This window comes from Scatophagus argus, chromosome 3, assembly GCF_020382885.2.
Source record: "Scatophagus argus isolate fScaArg1 chromosome 3, fScaArg1.pri, whole genome shotgun sequence".
Taxonomy (NCBI): Eukaryota; Metazoa; Chordata; class Actinopteri; family Scatophagidae; genus Scatophagus; species Scatophagus argus.
Genome location: NC_058495.1, coordinates 13,455,148 through 13,478,544, shown reverse-complemented (window position 1 = coordinate 13,478,544; position 23,397 = coordinate 13,455,148). Strand labels below are relative to the sequence as shown.

Here is a 23,397-nt window from a genome sequence, read left to right as displayed (position 1 = left end):
ACCATGTTTATCCCAAACCGTTTGCTATAAAATACTACTTCACCTCATCATCAAACTCAATCTGAAAAATCTGCACCCACATTTCTAATCCAGACCTCTTGGATAAAGTCACAGCTGCTTTTGTCTCCTTACAACAATAGAACAGAGGGTGCAGAAACATACTTGTCTGGAACAGTTTTTCCCACATGTGAGGTAAAAACCCCTGATGTGCAGGGCAGTCAAAAAAATCTAAACGTGGGCCTATTCTCCTTCCAGGATTTAAAAAAATCTCCTCCAAACAAAGGAGGCAATTACTGCATACAAGTTAAAATACATCAGCCTCCTTGTAATGAAATTCATAAGTGCTCAAACTCGCACATAAAAAGAAAAATGGACGTGTTGATTGCAATGCACATCCCAGAATTTGTACAGTTTTACTAAAAATGACACACAGTTTAGTATATTTAACAAATGTAAGAAATAGAATTGTATGTGATGCAATACAGTGCATCAAGAGAATACTGTTTTTTAAATAAATCTATATCCAAATACACAGATTAATACATCACATGGCAGAAAGCTGGGTGACCCCTTAAGATTTGTTATGAAGTCAGCCCACACTTGAGTCACAACAAATCTGTCCTGCCTTTTCAAGAAAAAAAAAAAAAAAGAAAAATATAAAATAAAATTAAATTAAAAAGCACCAAAGAAAGGAAAACAAAATCCAAATGTTATCTGTAAACAACTTGTACCAATTCCATCAGTTAGACCACAGCATGTGTGACAGGAGTGCTTTTTCCTCAATGGATCCACCAAATACTCTGTCATAACTGTGTGTGTTTTATTGCTGTCTTAATTGACGGGATTTTTCTTGCAGTAATTTACAAAACTAATTAAAAAAAAAAAAAAATCAACTTACCAGAGTCTCAAAAATGGTTAATCGGCAGTAACAAATACAGTATCATTTGTGGAGCCATGTGTGGAACCATTTTATCTTCAAAGGCAATTTGTCTAATAATGGCTTTACTGCACAACAATAGAATAATTAAGTGAAAGGGATCCAGTGTTTTACAGCAAGTGTTCCCTAATTTGAGATCAAAAGGAATATTCTGAAAACATTAAACTCTGAAAACTATTCAGTTACCTTCATAGAATCAAACATATAATTAATGTTATTTTTTATTTTAAAAAAAAGGCTTTGATAAGTTACAACAATGTTAATTCACTGAGTCATTAACTGTACAGAGCTGAGTGGTTGTGTGGAATGTTTTAAAATCTAGCAGTATTTTCCCTGTTCACAAACAACAGTTTGAAATGCATCTCAAACAACTGCATGAAGTTGTGTCATCGAGACTGTTTTAGGATGAAATCTGATGAGGCAAAGTGCAATGTTTCGGTGATAAAAGTCATTTAAATGAACTGTTGGAAAGAGATAGAAATAGAGAATCACGTTTTCATCAAAATAACAGTTTGTATCTGAATGATCAAAACTAGTCTTATTTTCAACAAATACAGATGGTAAAAACTTAATTGTCTGTATATAAATGGTTGTTTTTCACCTGTTCACTCTCGGTAAACTCTGAAGTCTCCTCTGCAATTTGTCCAGGGATGCGGAAATCAATCGGTATGGGCTGTGCTGGCTCCAGTGGTTGGGACTGAGCCATGGGGCAGCAGGCCTCCCCTTTAGGACTGGAGGTACTGTGAGAGTTTTGAGGATCCAAGTTGCAGCCAGTGCCCTGAAGAAATTGAAGGAAATTCTCCTCTATGGATCCTTCACGGCTGGGCAGTCTGTCCTCCACCTCAACCCCTGCTCGACGAAACAGACAAGGCAGATGCTTGCCCAACTCTTCCCGAATCTGTCTATTGAGACAGCCGTAGAAAAAGGGATTGGAGGTGAAGCAGAAGTAGCCAATCCAGGTGACCACCTCTTCCAGAGAGGCTAATGTGGCTGGAGGACTGGCAGACAGTGCTGAATACAGGTGGAAAGCAAAGTACGGCAGCCAGCAACAAAGGAATTGCCCGCCAACTGCTGCCAACACTGCTGCAGCCTTTCCTCCCCCAAAGGGGCGCTGTGGAGTCGCTCTGCCTGTCCCAGTCCCCGTCCCAGAGCTGGTAACCATTGTGGAACGGCTGCTGAGTGATTCAGACCGCTGCCGACGAGGTGTGTCCATCCAGGTAGGCAGAGGCCCATGATGCATGGCTGCTACTCGAGCCACTTTGAACATATTGCAGTACACAACAAGAATAACCAGGAGAGGACACAAGAAATACACCAGAGTAAACAGGACCATGAAGGCCATGCGGTTTGACCCTCCCCCTGTCCAATGTAGTGAACAGCGCCTGTGACCCTGAGCAGGGGGAGATGGCACTGTCCCACCGCTTCCTCCCCCAACCCCACTACTCTCCAGGAGGGGAGTTCTTCCACCTTGCAGGAACCAAGCAAGCAGTGGCAGAGCAGACATGGCCAGGGCTTTGACCCATATCCCCACCAGCACTGACGCTACTAGACCAACAGTCATCTTCACCTCATAGCGCATTGGATGTATGATGTAGTAGTAACGCTCCACATTGATGACGGAGATAGAGAGGATGGCAGCACTAACCAGGCACACACTGAGAAAGAGGTAGCTCCGGCACAGGGCCTCCCCGAAGAAGGCTCGGCTTGAGAGCATGCCAAGAGGCATCAGCACCAGGGCTGCCAGCAGGTCCACCACGCACAGGTGGAAGACAAAGGCAAACTTGTGGAGCTGTGGGGCCTTGGCAATGACTGCCATGACAGCCACATTACCCACCACAGCCAGCAGATCCATGAGCAGCATGGCCAGCAGGGCTAGTGACTGGGACAGAGCCCAGCCCTCAGGCAGGGAGGAGGCAGACATGTTGGACATGAGCTGTGGAGGTGAGTGGGAGGAGTTCCACATCGGCTCCATTGAAGGGTGGGATGAGGCAGGCGAGCAGGATCAGTCACAGGCCCATCACCCATCCTTCAAAGCCAGGAAGTACGGCCAGAAAACAGCGGCTTGAAAATAAGGTCTAAAGCTGCTTTGCTGTTGGAGGATGATGCTGTGATTGTCAGGAGGTTCAGATTTTATGATTCCTGTCCATTTAGAAGGTCTTCATGTTTGCTGCCAGTTGCATCCCACCCTAAAAACAAGAGAGAAAGACAGATGCAAATAAATTGGGAATGAAGCCCGAGTTTGCATATGACAACTTATAATTCATTTTGAGGGAGTGGTATAAAATCCTCCTTAGCTTCTCAAGCTTTTAAGGCAATCTCACTGATAATGTAGTCCAAAGCCAGCCTTCAAATTAATTACCTCAATTAAGTATGCATTATTCAAGGAAGGGACTTTTGGCACCTTTTTAGCACCACGCTGAGAAAAATGATGTGAAGATTCATAAATCTTCACGCAAAAGAGGTGAGCCACTTGAACAGATTATAATTCAAGAATCTGCAACCGAGTCATGATGGCCAGAGCATGTGTACAATCATACCGCTCCTCTATGGAAACAGAAATAAAGGATCTCAGACCACACTCTTTACACTTTTATTAACATTACGGTTAAAGATAAATCCAGTCTGCTCCTTTCTGCAGGCGATAAATACTTTTCAACCACACATCCTGTCAATGCATGAATACATGCTAATTCCAAAAACCAACGCTATCACCAGATAGTTAATAGTTCTTTTCTTTTGAAGCTACACATGCTGTGAGACCTCTTGTTGAATATGTATACCCCCGGTTCCAAACTGATTGTGTATGGCTCCTTTATCTTTAAATAAACAAACAAACAAAAAAAAAAACACCCTGCCAATGTGTACCCCAGCATATATGTCCAAGGTTCACTGTGGTGTATGATTTTGGCTTCTGTACATGTACCACAGTGGCATGTGTGCCACTGAGGAAGCCCTGGCCACTTCGTATGAGTGAGTTCAGTGTTTCAAATGGAAAACCTGAGGGTATACATAGGTCTGCTGTCTGTGATATGCTGTCTGCATATTAACTGTGCCTAGGTATTACACGCAACGAACAGACATTGGTGGCTGCTGCTATATGTGTGTGTCAGATCAAGGAAATCCATTTGCTTACCACTATGAAGGCTCTCTACCACTGATGTAACAAAAGCTTGCGTTCTCCTCTCTCCTGTCTACAGTGATAACAGCATGAATCAGGCTAAAAACTGAGCTCTAACCTCCCTCATCACCTATGAATGACTGCCCTCAGTGGGCAACATCCCTAAATCACACATAGGGGTACTCCCAGTTCAGTTTAACCCTCCTGCCTGGTTTAGTCATGTCTTACCGCCTACTCATTTATATATTAACCATTAATTCATAACACCCACTGTGTAAGGCAAGCTCCATATTCTACATATCACATTGCAGTTGAATTAAATTTAGTGTTGCACTCAGCAGTACATAATCAGCAGATTAGAAGAAGAGGGTGAGAACAAGCGATAAAATGTGATGAACATCAGGGAGCGAGAGGGGATGAAGCAGAGAGAGAGAGAGAGAGAGAGAGAGAGGGGGAAAACAAGATATAGAGCATTATGTACCTGAATCAGAGTATTTCCTGATGCAGCTGTCTGCTTTGGTCTCTGAGGATGAAAACCTGGTGTAGCTTCCACTGCTGAGGTACACAGTGGACATCAATCACTATACCTTTTAAATGCTGTTGAAGTACTTCCCACTATGCAAGCATGTTTCTTTTCTCACTCCTCGATCTACCTTGTCCTGCCTCCTCCCTGGGTGGCTTCAGCTGTGGCAGCAGAGATTTTTGTGGAACGATGCTGATGTGAATGTTTGCAAAGGCACCAGCTCACTCTCTGCTTTCCCCCTCCACTCACACTCAGTGACTGCAGAGATGGAGCAGGAGGCAGCGAGGAGCAGGACCAGAGCGGCTGCCTCCACCGGGTCCTAGTGTCCACACTGTATTGTGACATTTTTTCTTCAGAAATTGGGAAATGAATATGATGGAAGTAGGCTTATGTTGTCACTGAAGTTGTTAGCACTTTAAAATGATTTTTGTGGCCATCCTATCAGGGCTGTATGAGGGATGACAATATCTCTGCACTTCACAAAAACCACTTGAATGTAAAAATATATATTACAATAACTATTCCACCACTTGGGCAACATTTCTGCTGTGCCAGCATTTCAGACAGAAAGCCTTTCAACACAAAGACCAAACTCTTGCTAGGTTTGGCCGCATAACTTGAGAAATGCTAACATGCTTAACATGATGTGCTCTTTTCCAATATACTGCACATCATTGGAATGCTGCAGTGCTAACTGTGCACATGTTGCAAACCAAGGCTAATCATCATACAGTGTCAGCATACTGTGATTGCTATGCAAACATGCATTGATTAGGCCAGACCTCAGCCTTCACCATCCTAGATTCTCAAAGTGGGGTTCCTGTTGCCACGGTGATCTTTCTCATATACAGTCCATCTCATTGCTCTGTCTGCAGAGGACAATGAAATCTGGGCCATTATGGGTAAGGCTACTCCACAGAAGGAGCAACCATGGAGTTGCTAGGTACTATGTGTGTTTCATTTCCATCTGAAAGGTTCCATATGATAATACACATAATATTAGCATTTTATGGAAATTACATCTTGCACCTCTTTCACCATAAAAAAGCATGTTTTAATTAGTAGTATCTCCCAGGAACTGATTAATGTAGTTCACTCGCAGCTTTATTCTAAAAATGCCATTAGTTAAGTCACTGTGAGGACTGAGTTCTTCTGGTTGAAATGTTACACAGTTTGCTGCTTTCAGCTCACATGCCTCACTGTCCTGTAGGTGCTGCATCAGGGATGATAGATGCAGTTGCAGATTAACAGATTAGAATACCATTTTATGTTCACCACTGAAGACTAGAGCAGCTAGCCTGTGAATGTGTATGTTTTTGGGATTGTGGGAGGAAGCATAAGTGCCCAGAGAAAATCCAAGCACAGGGAGAACATGCAAACTCTGCATAGAAGGGCCCAGACCGGGATTCGAACCCAGAACAGGTAGGCAGACAAAGAAAAGGATTTTTTAAACTTCAGCCTCGGGGAAACTGTGATGTGCGTTACTGACGAAACAACTGAATGATTGATTAATCAAGACAATAATCAGAAGATTAATCAATAACAAAAATAACACTGTGATTTAGATGCAGCCCAGTGTACACTGTCATTTCAGACTGTGTAAAATGTCGCTTGTCCACAGCCTCTCAATCTAAACATCTTTTACCTTCAGGTATTTCACTCACACATCACAACAATGAACCACCATTGCCATGTTCTGCAATCAAATCCTTCTAGTTTACTAGTTTATGTATGGCTGAAGTTACCTGCGATCTTTTAAACTTACCTAAACCTGACTGAAGGCATGCTAACATCATCTGTCTCCTCCTGTCAATGTTCACACATGCCTGGACAGCAGAGCAAAACACTGTGCAGCTGAGTGGAGAGATTTAATGGACAGCGATTACTACTGTTGTCATGGTAAAGATGTACCAAGATGTATAGTAACACCAAGAAGAGATGAGAAGCGTACACATGCCCGCTCAATGCATAATGCATCTCAAACAGTGCATAAGACTAAAGCAGCAATATTGCTTGTATTGCTATGATGTGGTATCTGTCTGTTTCCATCTGTATTCAGGCATGTGCACCTGAGTGTGTGTGTGTGTGTGTGTGTGTGTGTATCAGGTGTTGACTCATGACAAAAATAGCAGTCTTGCTCGGCCGCAAGCACCAATCGCTGCCACCACAAATACAATGGTTTCTATGGCAACCTTGAAAATAGACTCCACATTCGCACTCAGAAATAGCAAAGGACGCTGCACTAACCCCAGAGAGTCCCCGCTGCCAATAATAACTACACACAGATATGGACGTGCATATATCAACTTCACTCAGAAATAAGATCGTGCCATTACATTTTCAAAAACATAATTAATGCAACCTACACAATGGACTCAAATTCAAATGCACTTTATTGCGTTTAGACACTGAGGCATCGAGGCACTGGAGAACATCAACCAGCAATGTGTTAAATGACATCAAAGCAAGAGCACGAGGGGTTTTTCATTTAAGTCAAGCCCCACAATTCATGCCACTACTGAAGACGGATTCTTTACAGACTATACTTACAAGCATCTGTTGTGTCATACGCATTTTCAGATATTTTAAATGTGCTGGAGTGATGCTTCTGGAGACAAAGGGTGAGGTGATGAATGTTGCCTTGGAGACTCCTGGGGATGAAGGTTTATACATCACAGCAGACAGCGAGGCAGAGGATGGAGGAACGACTAACACAAAGTGACCGTGTGTATCCAGGACATCATAACATCTTGTTGGGTTATGCTTCCAATAAACATTCAACTATCGGAAGACGTACCATTCCTGAAATTCATATATTATTTGACAAGGAGAATTATTCACAGTGTTGGATGTTATGGCGGATCATATCAGACTTTATGAGTCATTCACAACTGATGTAATTTTTTCTGAATTGCTGTGCTGGAAACAGCTATGAAAAAGCTTATTAGTTTTCTCTGGAAGCAGTAAACATTTAATTATTTTCGGGCATAATATTCATAATATTTTCCAACAAAATGCTATCTTATCTAACAGCAAGGGTTTCTGGGGTTTATTTACCAAAGTTGTGTGGATAACTCAGCTAAGCAGAACTGCCTCTCAGGCAGAACAGGCAGGCCCTGAACATGTGGGCTATGCCAGATGGTGGCAGTGTGTCCACTATATTGTGCATGTGCTATAGTGGTTGCCTGCTTCACCCACTGCAACTGAATGAGACTGCAGTAATATATCCAAGAACTGTTTTGGTTTTGCAGTATATTATAGCTACACACACTTGTTCACCTCAGGAAACTCAAATGAATATGCAAGTCCTGAAACCTGAGTATGATGTGCAAACAAGAGACATTTTCCAGCCTTTATTAGATGAACGTGTGGAGATGCAAACTGTCCATTGGACATTTAAAAAAAAAAACAAAAAAACAATTGTTGTACTTTTCAAGACAAACTCACTCACACATACTGTTCACATGTACACAAACAGGCAATACAGACACAGAGGACAGGAACGTTACAAACAAGGCTGCCTCTGAACCACCTGCCAACCAAAAAAAAAAAATATTTTACAACAAAGGATTTGATAAATGATTTTCTGAAAATAAGATAAAGTATCTAGTCTGGTTCAGCTCACGGTATGTGTGTGTGTGTGTGTGTGTGTGTGTGTAGTACCTCACTGTTCTTGTGTAAAACAAAAGAAACATCTAATTGTTCTTGTCTTTGCTACGTTTTTAACACAGAGAGCTTTAACTCTGGTATTTGTTGATCTCTTCTCTCTCTGTGGATTTGAAGGAATATTAACAGAATTACTCTGTTTTCTGAAACTCAGTCGACAACCAATGGACCTGATCCTTGCATGCAATTTAAACCTGACATCCAGAGGAACTTGATCTCTGTTGTTGATCTCTAACTTCAATAATTACTAAACAATTAAATAAAAATAATTATTTATCATCATATCATTTATCATCATAACATGTGATCCAATTGAAACCACCATGACACGTCAGTGTAAATGATGCTTAAAAATATTTTTGTATTTCTGATCATCACAACTGAATGTTCAGTAGCAGCTGTTACGTGCAAAACAATCAAATCCATTTTTCAGCTGCGAGGAACAAGCAGCTCTTTTTGACAGAAAGAGGCCAATCTCCTTTAGCTGATGGAGCGCTGTGAGCTGGGTTGGATATTACACTAACCTGCTGCCAATGCCCCAGAGCTGTGCCTCATTTATAATTCACAAGAGGACTGGAAATCTCCTGAGAGCAGAACGCTCATCCACCATGCCGCTGCCTATATCCACCCTGCTATCTGACACTTCACAATCCAGTGCGCATCAGGTTGAATCAGCACTGTGAACAGGCTGTCGTGACAGAGAGACCCGCCTTGGAGCAAAAATCACAACTGCCAGAAAACAACAAGGAAGATGATGCCAATGGGAGCGTTACATTCATCAGTGAGACTCCGGACCTGTAAAAAGAATGATTTTGCTAAAGCAATAAATTTTTGTACTTTGTGAGGCTGTTTTCAAGGATGGCAATGTGCTCTGTGTTCTGTTACTGGAAACAAATCCCTGAATATTACTACATTACAGTACTTTAACCAGTCTCTCAGTCTCTCAGTCACTTCCCCAGCCTGTCTGTGGCTCTCAGACACACTGATTCCACCTGAGGACATAAATCTTTAAAAGCAGACCACTAAAATAGCCCCTACTTTTTTTTACTTTTTTTGGGGGGGGGTTAACAAACGTTCATTTATTTCCTTGGGACTAATTAGTGGTTATTGTTATTTAGGTACATGTTAGGTACATTGCTGGACAGCAATAGAGCTCTATGGCACAGAGGAATAAGATGCACCAGGTTTTGAATACACACGCAGTTTTCACTCATCATTTTGTATACATTTTGTTGGGATTTGAGCCTGGGTGTCGCATATTTATGAATTTTAACTAAATAAACAGGCCAAAAAGCCATATTCTTTGCAGCAATTAAGGGCAGCAATGCATTTGCACAGCAGAAGCAGCATAATGTCCTTGTTTGTTTGCTTGTGTGTGTGTGTGTGTGTGTGTGTGTGTTCTTGCTTGTGTATGTATCTAAAAACACTCTGGTAATGATGGGTAATTACTGCTACTGAGATCGATGTCACATTATTATACAGTGGAGGCTGCAGATGCATTGTGCGTGCACGGCTTAGTCTCAGCGACATAGCTGCACTTCTCACTGGACCTCAGCTAATCATGATGCATGTTTACGTTGTCTGGTGAATCTGTCTCCATATAACGTTAAAAACACTCGTTGTTCACGTACTGAACAAGTTAAAAATTTACTGGCACAAACACTAAAACAAGGCTTTCATTACATGCGTCACGTGCAGCAAGAGCTAACTCTAACTGAATAAATCATTTTTTTCCTTTGTTTACAACACAGCACACCATGTTTCACAATATCCCACAGCAGCTAGAGGATGTATGATGACACGTGTTAACTTAATGGACACACACAAACACACACACACACACACACAGGAGTGTACAGCAGATATATTGAAAAAACAAAACAAAACAATCAAACAAAAAAACTCCAGTCATCCAGCAAGTCCACGTCGCAATTCGAAACAAAGATTAGCGATGATTATCTCACAATGATAATACTCAAGTTACAGCACTCTAGATGAGCTGATCCATATTAAGGCCACAGGGACATTGGATAAGGTTTTAGTCTGTTTCCAAGTCCTCCCATCATTGTCCAAGTTTTAATCCACTCACTGCGTCTCAGAGAGCATTACTCATTTTCCACTGTGGCATAAAGGGATACATGAGAAGGAAGGAGCGGCTGCAGCGTTTACCAGTGGAGGAGAGTAACTAAGTGCCTTCACTCTTCGCGCTCGAGTACAGTTTTGAGGTATTTCATTACTTGAGAAATTCCCCACTGTAGGACTAATAAAGGCCTATCTCTGAAGGTTTTGTCTCTTATATTCTTATAATATAAACTGCTGTCTCTCTCTCTGATGGCCTGTCTGTAAGCTTAACACTGTAGCCATAAAGGTTTATTTAAAACCTGAGAAGATGTAGTCTGTTTGATTTTGTGTAATCTTGTTTAGTTAACAGTGAATCAGCCATTATAGTCATCACTGTCGGGTCACGATGGCATAGGAAATGCTGTTTAATGTCCAAAAAAATTTAAAAAATTGTCAAACAGTACAAACTTTATGATTTTATTAATTTCCCCAGGTAATACTTTTATTCTACTTCTGTAGATTGCTCATAACAAAAATTGGTTTCAATTTTAACCTGTTGAGGATTTCAGTTGACAGGATGTGGTTTACCGGTTTTATTTAAAGTCTCTGGGAAGCTGTAAGCTATCTGGATAAGGTAACATTATCCTGGAAGTAAGACCTCACACTGTGACTCAATCCAGCACTAAAGTCATTTTGTCACTTTTTAATCAAAACCTGCAGACCAACACTGAGTGTTACATGTCGACCTTTGGTCCAAGCTGATGTCTCAGTGAATGTTAAAGGATGATAAATTAAGCAGACTTTGCATCTGTTGTTGAGAAAGTTGATATCAGATTTTTGCCTCTGGTTGAATGATCAGCCTGTATAGTTTATGGTGAAGAAAGTCATGATCAGCACATCACCCCACATATCCTCACACACACACATTTTATACTGCAAGCGTTTGCTCTCATTGTTTGCTTTCTCCCCATCACCCCCTGTCCTTGGCAGCCATAGAAACCAGACCTGTGGGTCATTTCATCTTCACATCATGTTTTATGTCAGTGTTTCTGTGTGAGGTGACCTTGTGCTCAGGAGATTGATAACACATCTTTAATGCACAGTTTCACGTGAGCTGTATGGTCATTTGTCATGTCGGTAATTTCCATATCCTGTCATGTTGCCCTCAGTAGATGTTTTTTTCAGAGTAGACATTTTGGCTTCCATCCATAGCAGGTGTTGCATTAACATTAAAAACACATGCTCTGCATTTGGGTGTGTCTGTTGACTCTTCCGATGTTTTTTCTGGTGTGACAAGTCAAAATGTCATACAAAAGGTATGTAGCTTCCCTAAGTGAGTTTTCCTCCCCTGCACATCAACTAACCTGCTCATCTGTCCCTAAGTCATTAACTTTACAGCACTCAAGCCACTTTTACCAGTACCAGTGTGTTGTCTTGCTGCTGTAATGTTATAGCCTTTCCTGCCAATTACTCGTTCACTTGTTTAGTTATCTATTGTGGATGTCCTGACTGCTTATGTTCATCTGATTCTCCCTGTATGCCTGATGCCAAATGTAATCCTCAACATGAACTGCCTTCAACAATACCTGATATGTTTTGTATGTGCTCTCCTTACTACGTATTAACTAGGACAGTCAACGATGCAATGAGTGCAGCCGGTATAGTTGCATTAATGTGCACACTCTGGATTATGTCTAAATTCAGGACTGTACCCCAAGGCAACTGGTGTGAATAACATTACTAACACGATCATATTACCAACTGTGCTCCAAAGGCTCCAGGTTGTTTGAGAATGTGCACAGTTAAAGCATGATATCCACTGATGTGACTTAATGTACTGGCCTAATCCTGAGGCCCCGTCTGTCTGTCTGTCTGTCTGTCACTCTCACTGCTGCTCATTTTCAGGTTGCAGTGGACAGCTGTTGAAAAAGTACTAAGAACTTATTGTACACTACCTGCTAAAGCGCCAAACAACACACAGACTAGAATACAGTGAAGCATTTAGCGACAAAAGAGAAAAATATTTCCCTCAGGATTTGGTGGAGACCAAAACAGAGATAAGAGAGAATAGATATATTGTACCAAAAGGTTCCTTCAAATAATAATACATAAGCCACAGATGCTAACAAATTTGGCGTATCAAAACAAAAGGTGATATTATGTAAGTGTTGTGTTCGCAGCTTGTTTCTACTGCCCCCTAGTGGCCAAAGGGCTTTAATTATTTTGATTTTATGCTTCAGGTTCTGGGCAGCACGGTGGTGCAGTGGTTAGCACTGTTCCAGATTCCAGGTCCAAATCCCGGTCTGGGCCCTTCTGTGTGGATTTTGCATGTTCTCCCTGCTCGGGTTTTCTCCTGGTACACCGGCTTCCTCCCATAGTCCCAAAAACATGCACGTTAGGTTAATTGGCTACTCTACATTGCCCCTAGGTGTGCGTGTGTGCGTGAGCGATTGTCTGTCTTTGTGTGTCAGCCCTGCGATTGACTGGTGACCAGTCCAAGGTGTAGCCTGCCTCTCTCAGTATAGAAAATGGATGGATTGATGCTTCACATTCTCAAAAGAATGTGTGTGAAATTACGACATGACCAGAGTGGGGTCAGGCAGGACATAATGCATAAATGCATAAAACAGTACAGAGTGCACAGAAAGTCTAGGAATGAGTGGTTAACAGTAGTCTCAGTTTTCAAATGGTTTTATCCAGCTCACAGGACAGGATTCAAAGCTGTTTACGTTAACCACATACTGTGCATGCTGCTCTGAACTCTCTCCATATTGATCCCTCACACACTGCTGCAGGCACATCACATCCTGTGCTAGAGATCACTGCAGCCACAGCTCCCTGCTTGTCCTGCCCTTCACCAGAGCAATAAGATGAACCAGGAGGAAAGGCTTCATCATTAAAGACATCACTTCACTGAATGAGACATTGCTAATAACATAACGCATCCCCACAGGGAAGAAATATGACACCATTCCTGAGGACACCTATTTTGTCTTAGGAAAAAAAAAACATTATGATAGGGCACCCCATAGTAATCTGTCCCGCTGGGGTGTTGAAGCTCATCTCAAAGACAATTTATTCCCCAGATGTTTACCACTCTGCAACATTCAACGTGTTTATGAAAAGAATAAAATGCTGCTGCTGATTTTAGACACATAATTTGAAGTTGTTATGGTTGTCAGCTTAATAGTGGTGTACTTGAATAGCTGAGGAGGACGTGAAATGTCTCTCTGACACTTCAAATTCACCTCTTTAGTTTTTATAATAGTCGTGTGTGCTGTTAAAAATAAATAGTGCTGTGTAAACACGAGAGACAGACGGAGAGACAGACAGAGAGACAGACAGAGAGACAGAGGAAATGTGACACACCCCCTGCACTGCTGTTTGCGCCCCTCGGATCAGCTGTCAGATGGTTGAATTACCTCATCAGTGAGGACCGCAGACAGGCTTTTCCGGTCATCCCGTGATGACAGACAGGAGGGACCGCCGATCGCTGCTGCTGTGATGAAGACGGGACGAGACTTTCCTGTAGAGGATCTTAAGGAAACGAAAGGTAAAGCACCAGCGGGCGGGACACTTGTGCCTGGGACAAACGTCTTCGACTCGACTCAGTGACGGGATCTGATAAAGGGATGATGGTCGCAGGACACAAAAACAAGAACATTTTAGGCTGTGTACAGAATGAATTCATCTGATGCTAATTTCGCTAATTCATTGATGGCATTGTGATTACATTTTTTGCTGACCAACCATAACTTTTTGACCATCTAAGTGACCAGCCTGCTGCAGTGCACCCCTGGGTGCTTTAGAGCATGACGTGCTGTGAGCTTTAATATCATTATCGCAGTGACATTACAGTTTTCATTCATAGCACAGGAAAACAGTGCTGGTTTATTGATCTAACTGTTCTTACAGCTCTATCACTCTCTGCTGTCAAGCTCAGAGCTCTTTCAGACCTTCAGTATTTTATAACCCTGACATGATGAAGGGGTCACCCTGGATTTCCCACCGTGCCACTGAAGCGGCGTTCAGAAGAAGGAGCTTTATCGCGGTTCTACCCATGGCTTTATTGTTGTCAGCAATGAGAGCCGGTGCACAGTTTATGGGCAGCCCTCTGGACTGCCACAAGACGTGTGTGTGCGCCAGTAACATCATCAGCTGTTCCAAGATGAATCTAACCAACGTTCCCACTGCTCTTCCACAATACACAGCCGTTCTGGACCTCAGCTTCAACTTCATCACCAAGCTACGCGCCGAGTGGACCCCCGTCAAGCTCAGCAGACTGCACAGTCTGCTGCTCAGCCACAACGGCCTCACCTTCCTCTCGTCTGAGGCATTTGTGCACGTGACCAAGATTCGTTACCTGGACCTGTCCTCTAACGGCTTGCGCCAGCTGGACGAGTACATTTTTGAGCCTCTTGAGCACCTCGAGGTGCTGCTGCTTTATAACAACAACATCTCTCAGATAGATCGCTCTGCCTTCTCTGGCCTCTTTAGCCTGCAGAGGCTCTACCTGAGCCAGAACCAGATCTCACGCTTCCCCTTAGAGCTGGTGAAGGAGCGGAGCCGGCTGGAAACTTTGAGGCTGCTGGATGTGTCCTCTAACCGAATCAAAGCCCTGTCCCTCCATGAGCTTCAGGCTCTGCCGGCCTGGATCAAGAATGGCCTGTACTTCCACAACAACCCTCTGCCCTGCAGCTGTGAGCTGTATGAGGTGGTGGCACGCTGGCAACTCAAGGAGCTCAATTCTGCCACTGACTTCAAGCTCAACCACACATGTGTGTTACCAGGCCCACAGAAATACAAAATGGCCATACTTGATCTGGATAAGGTCTATTTGAACTGCAGTGAGGTCAGAATTATGGATGAAGAAGCCTATCTGGAGCAGTTCCTGGTCCTGGACTGTGACACCAGGCAGAAGGACATGAGGAAGAGCTGGGCTTTGCCTGGAGACATCCCCTTGTCCCCAGCACACAAGACTGCTGAGATGCGTCCTGACGGCAGTCTCCAGGTTGGACCCCTGAAGGCAGAGGACTCAGGAGTCTACACCTGCTACGCCACCAGTGACTCCTTCAATGAGACTCTGTATGTAACTGTTGTGGTGTTTAATTCCACCATGAGAGGTGGATTGGAAAACCTTAAAACAGCCTACACCACACTTGTAGCATGTCTGATCAGTGTAGTGATGGTTCTCATCTACCTGTATCTCACACCCTGCCAGTGCGCTTGTTGTCCAGGTCAGAGCTTGGAGAAAAATGACCCCGGAGACAGCCTCCACTCTTCAACTGTTAGCATCTCACAGGATGCGACAGGGCAAGAAAGAGAGGAAGGCGGAGGAGGCTACAGACATGTGGCCTCCCTAGATCATAAGGACCTGCTGGAGCAGAACGGGCGGTTGAACCCAATAGGTGAGGAAGACGAGGAGTGGCAGTGGGACAAGAGGGAGAGAAAGAGGTCTGATGCAGGTTCTGTGAGCTCTGTGTGTTCTGATACCCCTATGGTGCTGTGAAAGGCACAGCCCGCAGGGTAGGGAGGGAGATGGCTCGAGCCTCGTTCCCCACGCAGGTTTGTACATCATTCAAAAGTTAGCATCTTCCAAACAAAGTTATAGCTTTAGCCAGCTATCACAGCTGGTGGTACCATTGCAGTAGCATGTACTCGAAAAAATACATTATCTGTGCAATGACTTCATAAAAACAATTTAAAAAGGACCCCCCCCCCCCCTGCAAAAAACCCAAAACATTCTGATAATGAGTAGGAATGTGGTTAAAATATTTTTTGCGAGTGCATTTTACTCAGTTGTCATGAAGAACTGAAATTGTTACTTCTATTATTTCACTTAAATTGTCTGCAATGAATGCTCCGATTATTTTCAATAGTGTCACTTTTACCGCATATTATTGGCTGCAAGAATTTGCTATGCAGATGACAAGTAACACAAGAGTTTGAAATATTTTTTGCATCTTTTATGGAACATATAAAACATACTCTGCACTAATTACTGAGCGATAACAAACAACATGAAAGGATGGTTTTCATCTTAGAAGTTGTCAGTACACTGGGGATCACAGCACTACAAAGATTAGATGTTATAAAGATGTTGAGCAGAAGCTGCTGCTTGAAAGAGAAGATCCAGCAGAGTTCACTTCATTATAACAACAGGATGTTTAATTTTTAGGCTATTTTGTACATTCCTGTTTCGTTTTGTCAGCCTTCACAGGACATGAAACTGTAAGGATTACACGTATGCAATTTTATCTATTTTTATTATTTTAGATTTGAGTGTGATTTAATACTCAATGATGTGTGTTTTTTAAACATCCCTTTGACAATAACTTTGTATGCAAGTCATTTTGGATTCAGTTACAGAGTCATCAACCCAACTGCAAACCTGTGATACATGATAATATTACTGTACACCAGACTACATCCAGTGTTGTGGCAGTTATTCATATCAGGATGACCACATACACGCTGCAGGTATTACTGATACCTACTTGTTTACATCAGTATAGATACAACTATTGACTATTAACAGGTGATGAAACATGGATTTGAAGTGAACCTGGAAGTTCACCCAGTAATTTCATCACATGATACTGCAAAAAATATTGAACAAAGAAACATGTTTTTAATATTAACAAGATGTGGTAGGGCAGAGCAGTTGGCCGGTTGAGGTTTCCATCTCCTGATTGTGACATATCTACTTATTCCAACTACTTTATGGACTAATATGAATTTATGAAGACGTTTCTTTCAGAGCACCTGTGTGTCACGATACTGTATGACACTACACTTGTCTTTATTAGCACATCAACATCACAGTTTCTGATTCAGAAAAATAAGCATTTCAATAAGCTAAAGCTCATTTACAGCTTAAACAAACATTCCACAAGTCAACAAAGTCACCCAGCTGTCCTCAGTGAGTGCAGCTTCTGAAGGTTTTGTTTTGTTGAGGTCCTGATGGCAGCCTCAGTTCTTCTGTTTGAACTGTTTAGAAAGGGTTAATCACTCAAAAACACCATAATGCCAGTTCTAGTTTTGGACTGGGTACCAGAAAATGAATTCAAAGTCCAAAAGTGCAAAACAAAAAACAAAACCCTCCTGTTATGATTCGGATAAAATGATGTGTGTGAGATTCAGACTGATAACATGAAGTTACATCCTGTCATATTGGACAGTTAATAGCATCCAGGAAGCATCACCCAGGGGAAACAACTGAAAGCGAGTACCATCTACTGAATGCTTCTGGGCATTAGAGCCCATCCCTGAACAAATCAGCAAATGCCAGCCAGCCAGCCAGCAGTCTCATAAACACAGTCAGAAATAGCAGTTAGTAGTGCAGCCAACACGCAGCCTGCCTGACACAGCTGAAATGTAAATATAGAAGAAGCAGTTTTCAAACATGTCTGACTTTAGTTACATTTCTAAAATTCCTTCAGATTGATTGATTTTACAGGCTCACGTTGTAACTCAAATGGAGTCGCATCTAATGTTTATGCAAAGGAGTCCAGTTCAAACGATGTTTTCACAAGACAAATGGAAAAAAATAGTCGCTCACACTAAGATAATAATGTCTAATAATGACAATGATAAAAACTGAATTTTCTTTAATTAGAAAATAGCTAGCATTTTACTCAGTACATTCAGGTTGCTCATTACAGACCACACACATGATGTCAGTGAAGCAAGTTAATAGCAAAAACACACTGTCCCAGATGATATATGGTGTAATGTACAGTAAATTTACCTTTATTTTGAAAGAACTATTATTTTTATTATTCCTCTTTTCATGGTGCTTTTTTAAAATGCTCAATGCACTTGATCAAGTGTCTGTACAGGAATCATAGCATTGAAAATTGTCATGCCGTTGTGAGAGTAGTCTAATAGCATTATAATGTACCTACACCAAGAGGAACTTTGAATTGAATTATATCACTCAAAAGGGGCACACAAGTACTTATATTGTGCACGTCTTTTTTTCTTTCCTCTAAAAGTTGCTTACAACCAAAGACTGGGTTACATACTGAGAATTAATAACCTACATTTTGAACAGTTATATTGTCATTAGTGTGTTGATGTTACCTACTGAGTTTCTGTGTTATATCACAAACTTTTAATATATGCAAGCATATATGCAAGGATTTATTGTCTTTTATTATTTCTTGTATTATATATGTCTATCATTGTATGGCTCCTGTATTTCATAAACTACAAAAATATAAAAACAAAGTGTAACTGATGTTTATTGTATTCCTACAAGGTGAATGTATTGAATCTGCGTTGACAGAAGTTTTAAAAAATAAAATTACATGAATTACTTAAACATTTTGGGGAAATGCCCTCATTTGCTTTCCTGCAGATGTTTAGATGAGAAGATTGATACCACTCTTATGTCTGTATGTTAAATACAAAGCTACAGCCACTAGCCAGCTAGCTTAGCTTAGCATAAATACTGCAAAGAGAGGGAAAAGGCTCACCTGGCTCATTCAGAAGGAAATAAAATCTGCATATCAGCATTTCTAACACCCACTATTAACATACATCTCCCGTTGTAAAAACAACATGTTTCAGACAGCAAGACTCAAATCACTACACATGATATAGTCACACAGCCCCTTCAACACCACAACATAAAATTGGTATGGATTTTTTTTTTTTTTTCAGTTTTTGTTTGTATTACATAAACAAGCTATATTGTGTTAACTAGAACGCTTCAAGTTGCTAGTAGGCAGAATTTTTTTTCCTTTTAGCAGAACCAGGCTAGCTGTTTCCTCCTGTTTCCAGTGTTTATGCTAAGCTAATATAAGTGGCTGCAGGTACCTTAGTATTTACCATACATGAAAGTGGAATCAATCTTCTAAAATAAATTGATGTAGTTACCAAATTGTCTAACCTTTCTTTAACTCCAGAATGCTCCAAATGTGACAGAGCAGATATGATGGTTACCTCCTGATCTTGTCTGTTTATGAGATCAGGCCTCAGTCGGCCAAGTTAGAGTAGAGCTCCACTGGCTTCAGTTACTGTATTAGACTGTTGATGCAGCCTTGCTCATTTGAGGCTGAAATGGAAGACCACACAGATCACTGGAGCAGGAACCGCTCTCACAGAGAGTCATATTTATTGCACCTGTCCCTCACACTCATTTTCTTCTGGCAACTTTCACTGTTGCTGTTTTTTTTTTACCCTTATTTGGGTTGTTGATGACAGGACCTCCTTGAGCGAAGTGAGCACTCTGGTCTGTATTCACTCTGCTCAGTCTCTCTCTGTGCAGGATAGACCAGTCAGTCGAATCAATGTTACTTTGGCCTCGGACAGTTTAGGACAACTTAGTTAAAAATGTTATCTTGATGTTGCGTTGCTGGAGCGATAAGAATAATCATTATGTGGAACATGCTACACCACATTTTTTCATGTGCAGCACTTGTGTGCAGAATCATTATTCGGTGGGTTTATTTCTCCTGTAAAGAAGTCGGTCCATCTTCCTGACAGATGCTGCAGTGTGAAACCTCACCTGCTGCCCTGCAACTCCTCTACAGGATGAATGATTGAAGAGGTTTGTAGGGATGTTCACGCTCCCGTTTCAAAAACTGCTGTCTCATGTTACCATGTTTACCCACGTGACAGGCAATACCAGCCAGGTGCATGCAACTAGATTTAACCAGTGGGAAAATGCACTGCAATGACGTAGTACTTTAGAGTTTAAAAGTGTTCCATTATTAAAACGATAAATAAAAAAATGAGAGTGTTCATAGGAGGTACGAGGGGGTTAAAGAAAGCTCATCAGTGTGCCGATGCACGTTTAAATGGAAAAGAGCTGAATGACGCACCCTGTTGTATATCAAATCACAGATTATAATTAGAACAAATGCAGCAGCCTAAAGGAAATCTCAGATCACTGAACATCACAGACAGATGGCATGAATGTAAGCCAGCGCCTGTTGACAGTGAATGACTGGCAGTGGCTTCTGTGTTTTAGAGACTGAATTCTAAGTAAGATGACTCATCCTCTAACCAGGCCCCTCCCAGGAGAGCCACATGAATGGTGAAGTGACTGAATGTGCTGCTCAGTCAGTCCTCTGCCATCTAGTGGCACAGATCCATACTGCAGGAAAAACTTATTTTAAAAATAATAATAATAATAATTTAATTTACTTTTAGTAATCCCACTTATTAATTCACTTTTATTAAGATGGGAAATTACTTCTCTGCATTTAACCCATCACTGATTGAAACACACACACACATGCAACATGCAGTGAAACACACAGGAGCAGTGGGCTGCATCAAGCTCCCGGGGAGCATATTGGGGGTTAAGTGCCTTGCTCAAGGGCACATCGGCCGGCTAATGGGGGGTGGGGACATTATCACTCCACCACACTCAAGTCTTTCCTGGGCTGATTTCCACTTTTGCACAATAATTGAGGAAGATTTTGAATTTACAAAAAGACATGCTGACTTCGATGTCTGAGAGGTATTATTTTAATAGTCAAAATGAAGTCACTCTCTAAATATCTCAGACTTGAACTGGAATGGGGACTGCGAGTCAGGACTTTTCATCCAGTATCGGTGTCTGACGTCACAAATGCAAAAATTCCCACAAAAACGCTCAAAACTGCTGTGGAAAGCCTTCCTGTAAAACCTGTTGACATCTCCACATTAACGTCTGTGCATTTAGAATGCAATGTGATTAAAGTCTCTGTTGGTGTAATGGCCAGGTGTCCCAATACTTTTGTCTCTATAGTGTATATGCACATAGATGCACTTACGTAAACAGAGTAACTTATATTTGTTCCAACATTCTTTGCACTGACTGCACTCTGTACAACAAGCCTGCGCATACACTCATTTGCCAGATTATTGATTGCAAGCCCATACAGCAGGTCTACAATAAATCCTACCTTCATGAAGGTCAGAATGTTCAGTGTTTGTTTTAGAGAGGTGTTGATCAACTGCATGATCATTTTTTAGGATGTACATTGGTTTGTGGTGGTTCTTAAATTATACTGTGTTACACAGAGAAATGTTTCTGGTATTTATGCTATAGCGATATAAATGGCGTGGAAAAAATAATAATCTGTTGTCAATATAACACAGTACAAAATTGAACATTACAACCTCCATAAAAGTAGGATTTATTGCGGGACTGTTGTATTAAACTACATTAATTTTAGCTATAGGTGTGCTGAAAAAATTGGCAGCTAAATGTATTGAAAGTGATAATCTAGCCTAAATATATGTATAGTCTGTTAAAAAGCTATTGCTTGTATATAATAGCTACACACCATTTCGCTGTTTACTTCCCGCTAAACTGCAGATTTTTAAAATGTTAATAATGTCCGTACACTTAAATGCACTTAAAGCTGATTCTGATTTTCAAATTATTAAACCATAAATCATTCAAACTATTTCTTAAAACAACTTCTGGATTGTCAGGTCTGGCTGGTGGTATATTCTCTTTCAACAAAACATGCTTTCTCCTTCATCTAACTTTAATTCCAACCTTTCCCTCAATCAGCTGCAGAACATCTAGACCTTAAGACATAAAAACAAACTCATGCCAAAAAATAAAGTGTTTGGAATTTAGACTCTTATAATTAGCCATCAAGTCTGGAGTTGTAAATACTAAGATGTTCACAGTCAGCTCGTTCTCAGAAGGTAGTTGGTTGTGGGTTTGGTGTGAAGAAATAAAGACTAAGTTGCATTAGATTAATAAATTATTAATGTTCTATAAAGCAAACTTTAAACGATTCACGGCTCAATAAATGATGAATCGACATTGACAGAGCCATGAGTTAAAACTATTAATGCTTTAAGTATGCCTTACAAAGCAGTACCGTATATCACTCTGTGTTTCACAAACAGGAGCTGGAGGCTGATGGAGGGAGAGTTAAGCTGACTGGACGGCTGCAGCTGAATGGAAAAGCTCTCCCCACGTCCGGCTTTGAACTTTAACAAACTGAGCAAACTGTGCTCACTTCATCCGACATCTTCAGCAAAAACAAATCAGCACTTTTATTTCAGCACCTTCTCCCATGGTTGAAAGTATGTAGGCTGTATAAGTGATGAAAGCCAGGCGAGGTTTGACCTTTCCCAAACTGAATGAGTGTCTGTTGACTTTTCTGATCTGCTGTGTGGATGTACAGAGTAAACCGTTCGAGTATTATTAAAAAGAAACTTTAAAAGGTCCCTCTGTAATAGAAAGTAGTAGTGTGCCGTCTGTGTTGTTGACCATATTAAATTAAATGTCGCTTTTAGTCCCTTTTACAGGGCTGGATAACTTGAAACAAAACTCTAAAATCAGAGTAAAACTCTTGTTTTTATCACCACATCATATTTTCACATTGAGGGGTGACTCATATTAAAGGTATTAATGACAAAGAGGAACTGCCTGCAGACTTAATGCTATTTATGTTATTAGTGTGGAATCAATTTAATGCCTCAGAATACACCCCCCACCTGTCAATCTTATATGAGTACATCTAAGAAGTAAAGCTGAGTTATATATTTTCTCATTTCTGTTCATGTCCTCTGGTAGATTAATGTCACGTAATGTCTGTCCAACTCTGCCCTCTGCAGGACAGAGAGTCTAAAAACCAGAGCAGACAAATGCATCCTGTCGATCTAAAATCTCTAACTCACACTTTCACTGAAAGAGGGGGTGAGGAAAAAAGGGCATAACTTCAGAATAAGTTTCAGGAATGACTGCCTTTATTCAAGCACAAATCAAATGCAACTATGAAATACAAAAAGGTATAAATATGAGAAGCGCAATGTAAATTGTACTCACCGACGCATAGCTTCTCCTGTCTGATGAATTCTTTGACTGAGCAGCAGCATCTCTATAACTACAACAGCTCTGTAGAGTCTTTTCAAACAGGACACACAGAGAACATTTTTCTTCCTTTCTTGCCTCCATGCTGACAACCTGAAATACTCCACATTTTAATGACAAGCTCACGTCCACAACAACATTCAGGCACTGCTTAGTCCAGAAAACGTGTTTAAATAAGAAGAAAAAAAAAACCCAACAATAACCATCTCTGGTCGAGCTGTACTTTTAGTACAAGAGATAAAGTGCAAGAGCAAAAG

At 41.3% G+C, this 23,397-nt stretch overlaps 2 protein-coding genes across 2 annotated transcripts; one reads left to right on the top strand and one right to left on the bottom strand.

Moving 5' to 3' along the window:
• Positions 1-1,449: 1,449 nt before the first annotated feature.
• Positions 1,450-2,909, bottom strand: LOC124056403 (G-protein coupled receptor 61-like). Its single transcript, XM_046383811.1, has one exon. The coding sequence runs from the start codon at positions 2,907-2,909 to the stop codon at positions 1,506-1,508; it is 1,404 nt and encodes a 467-aa protein (XP_046239767.1). The 3' UTR covers positions 1,450-1,505.
• Positions 2,910-13,834: 10,925 nt separating this feature from the next.
• On the top strand, positions 13,835-16,037 carry LOC124056399 (amphoterin-induced protein 1-like). Its single transcript, XM_046383792.1, has one exon. It carries the CDS (start codon positions 14,285-14,287, stop codon positions 15,812-15,814), a length of 1,530 nt encoding a protein of 509 aa, XP_046239748.1. The 5' UTR covers positions 13,835-14,284; the 3' UTR covers positions 15,815-16,037.
• Positions 16,038-23,397: the final 7,360 nt, after the last annotated feature.

Excerpts from the sequence above, each read along its gene's own strand:
- LOC124056403 (XM_046383811.1), bottom strand. The coding sequence starts at position 2,909 with ATGGAGCCGATGTGGAACTCCTCCCACTCACCTCCACAGCTCATGTCC.
- LOC124056399 (XM_046383792.1), top strand. The coding sequence starts at position 14,285 with ATGATGAAGGGGTCACCCTGGATTTCCCACCGTGCCACTGAAGCGGCG.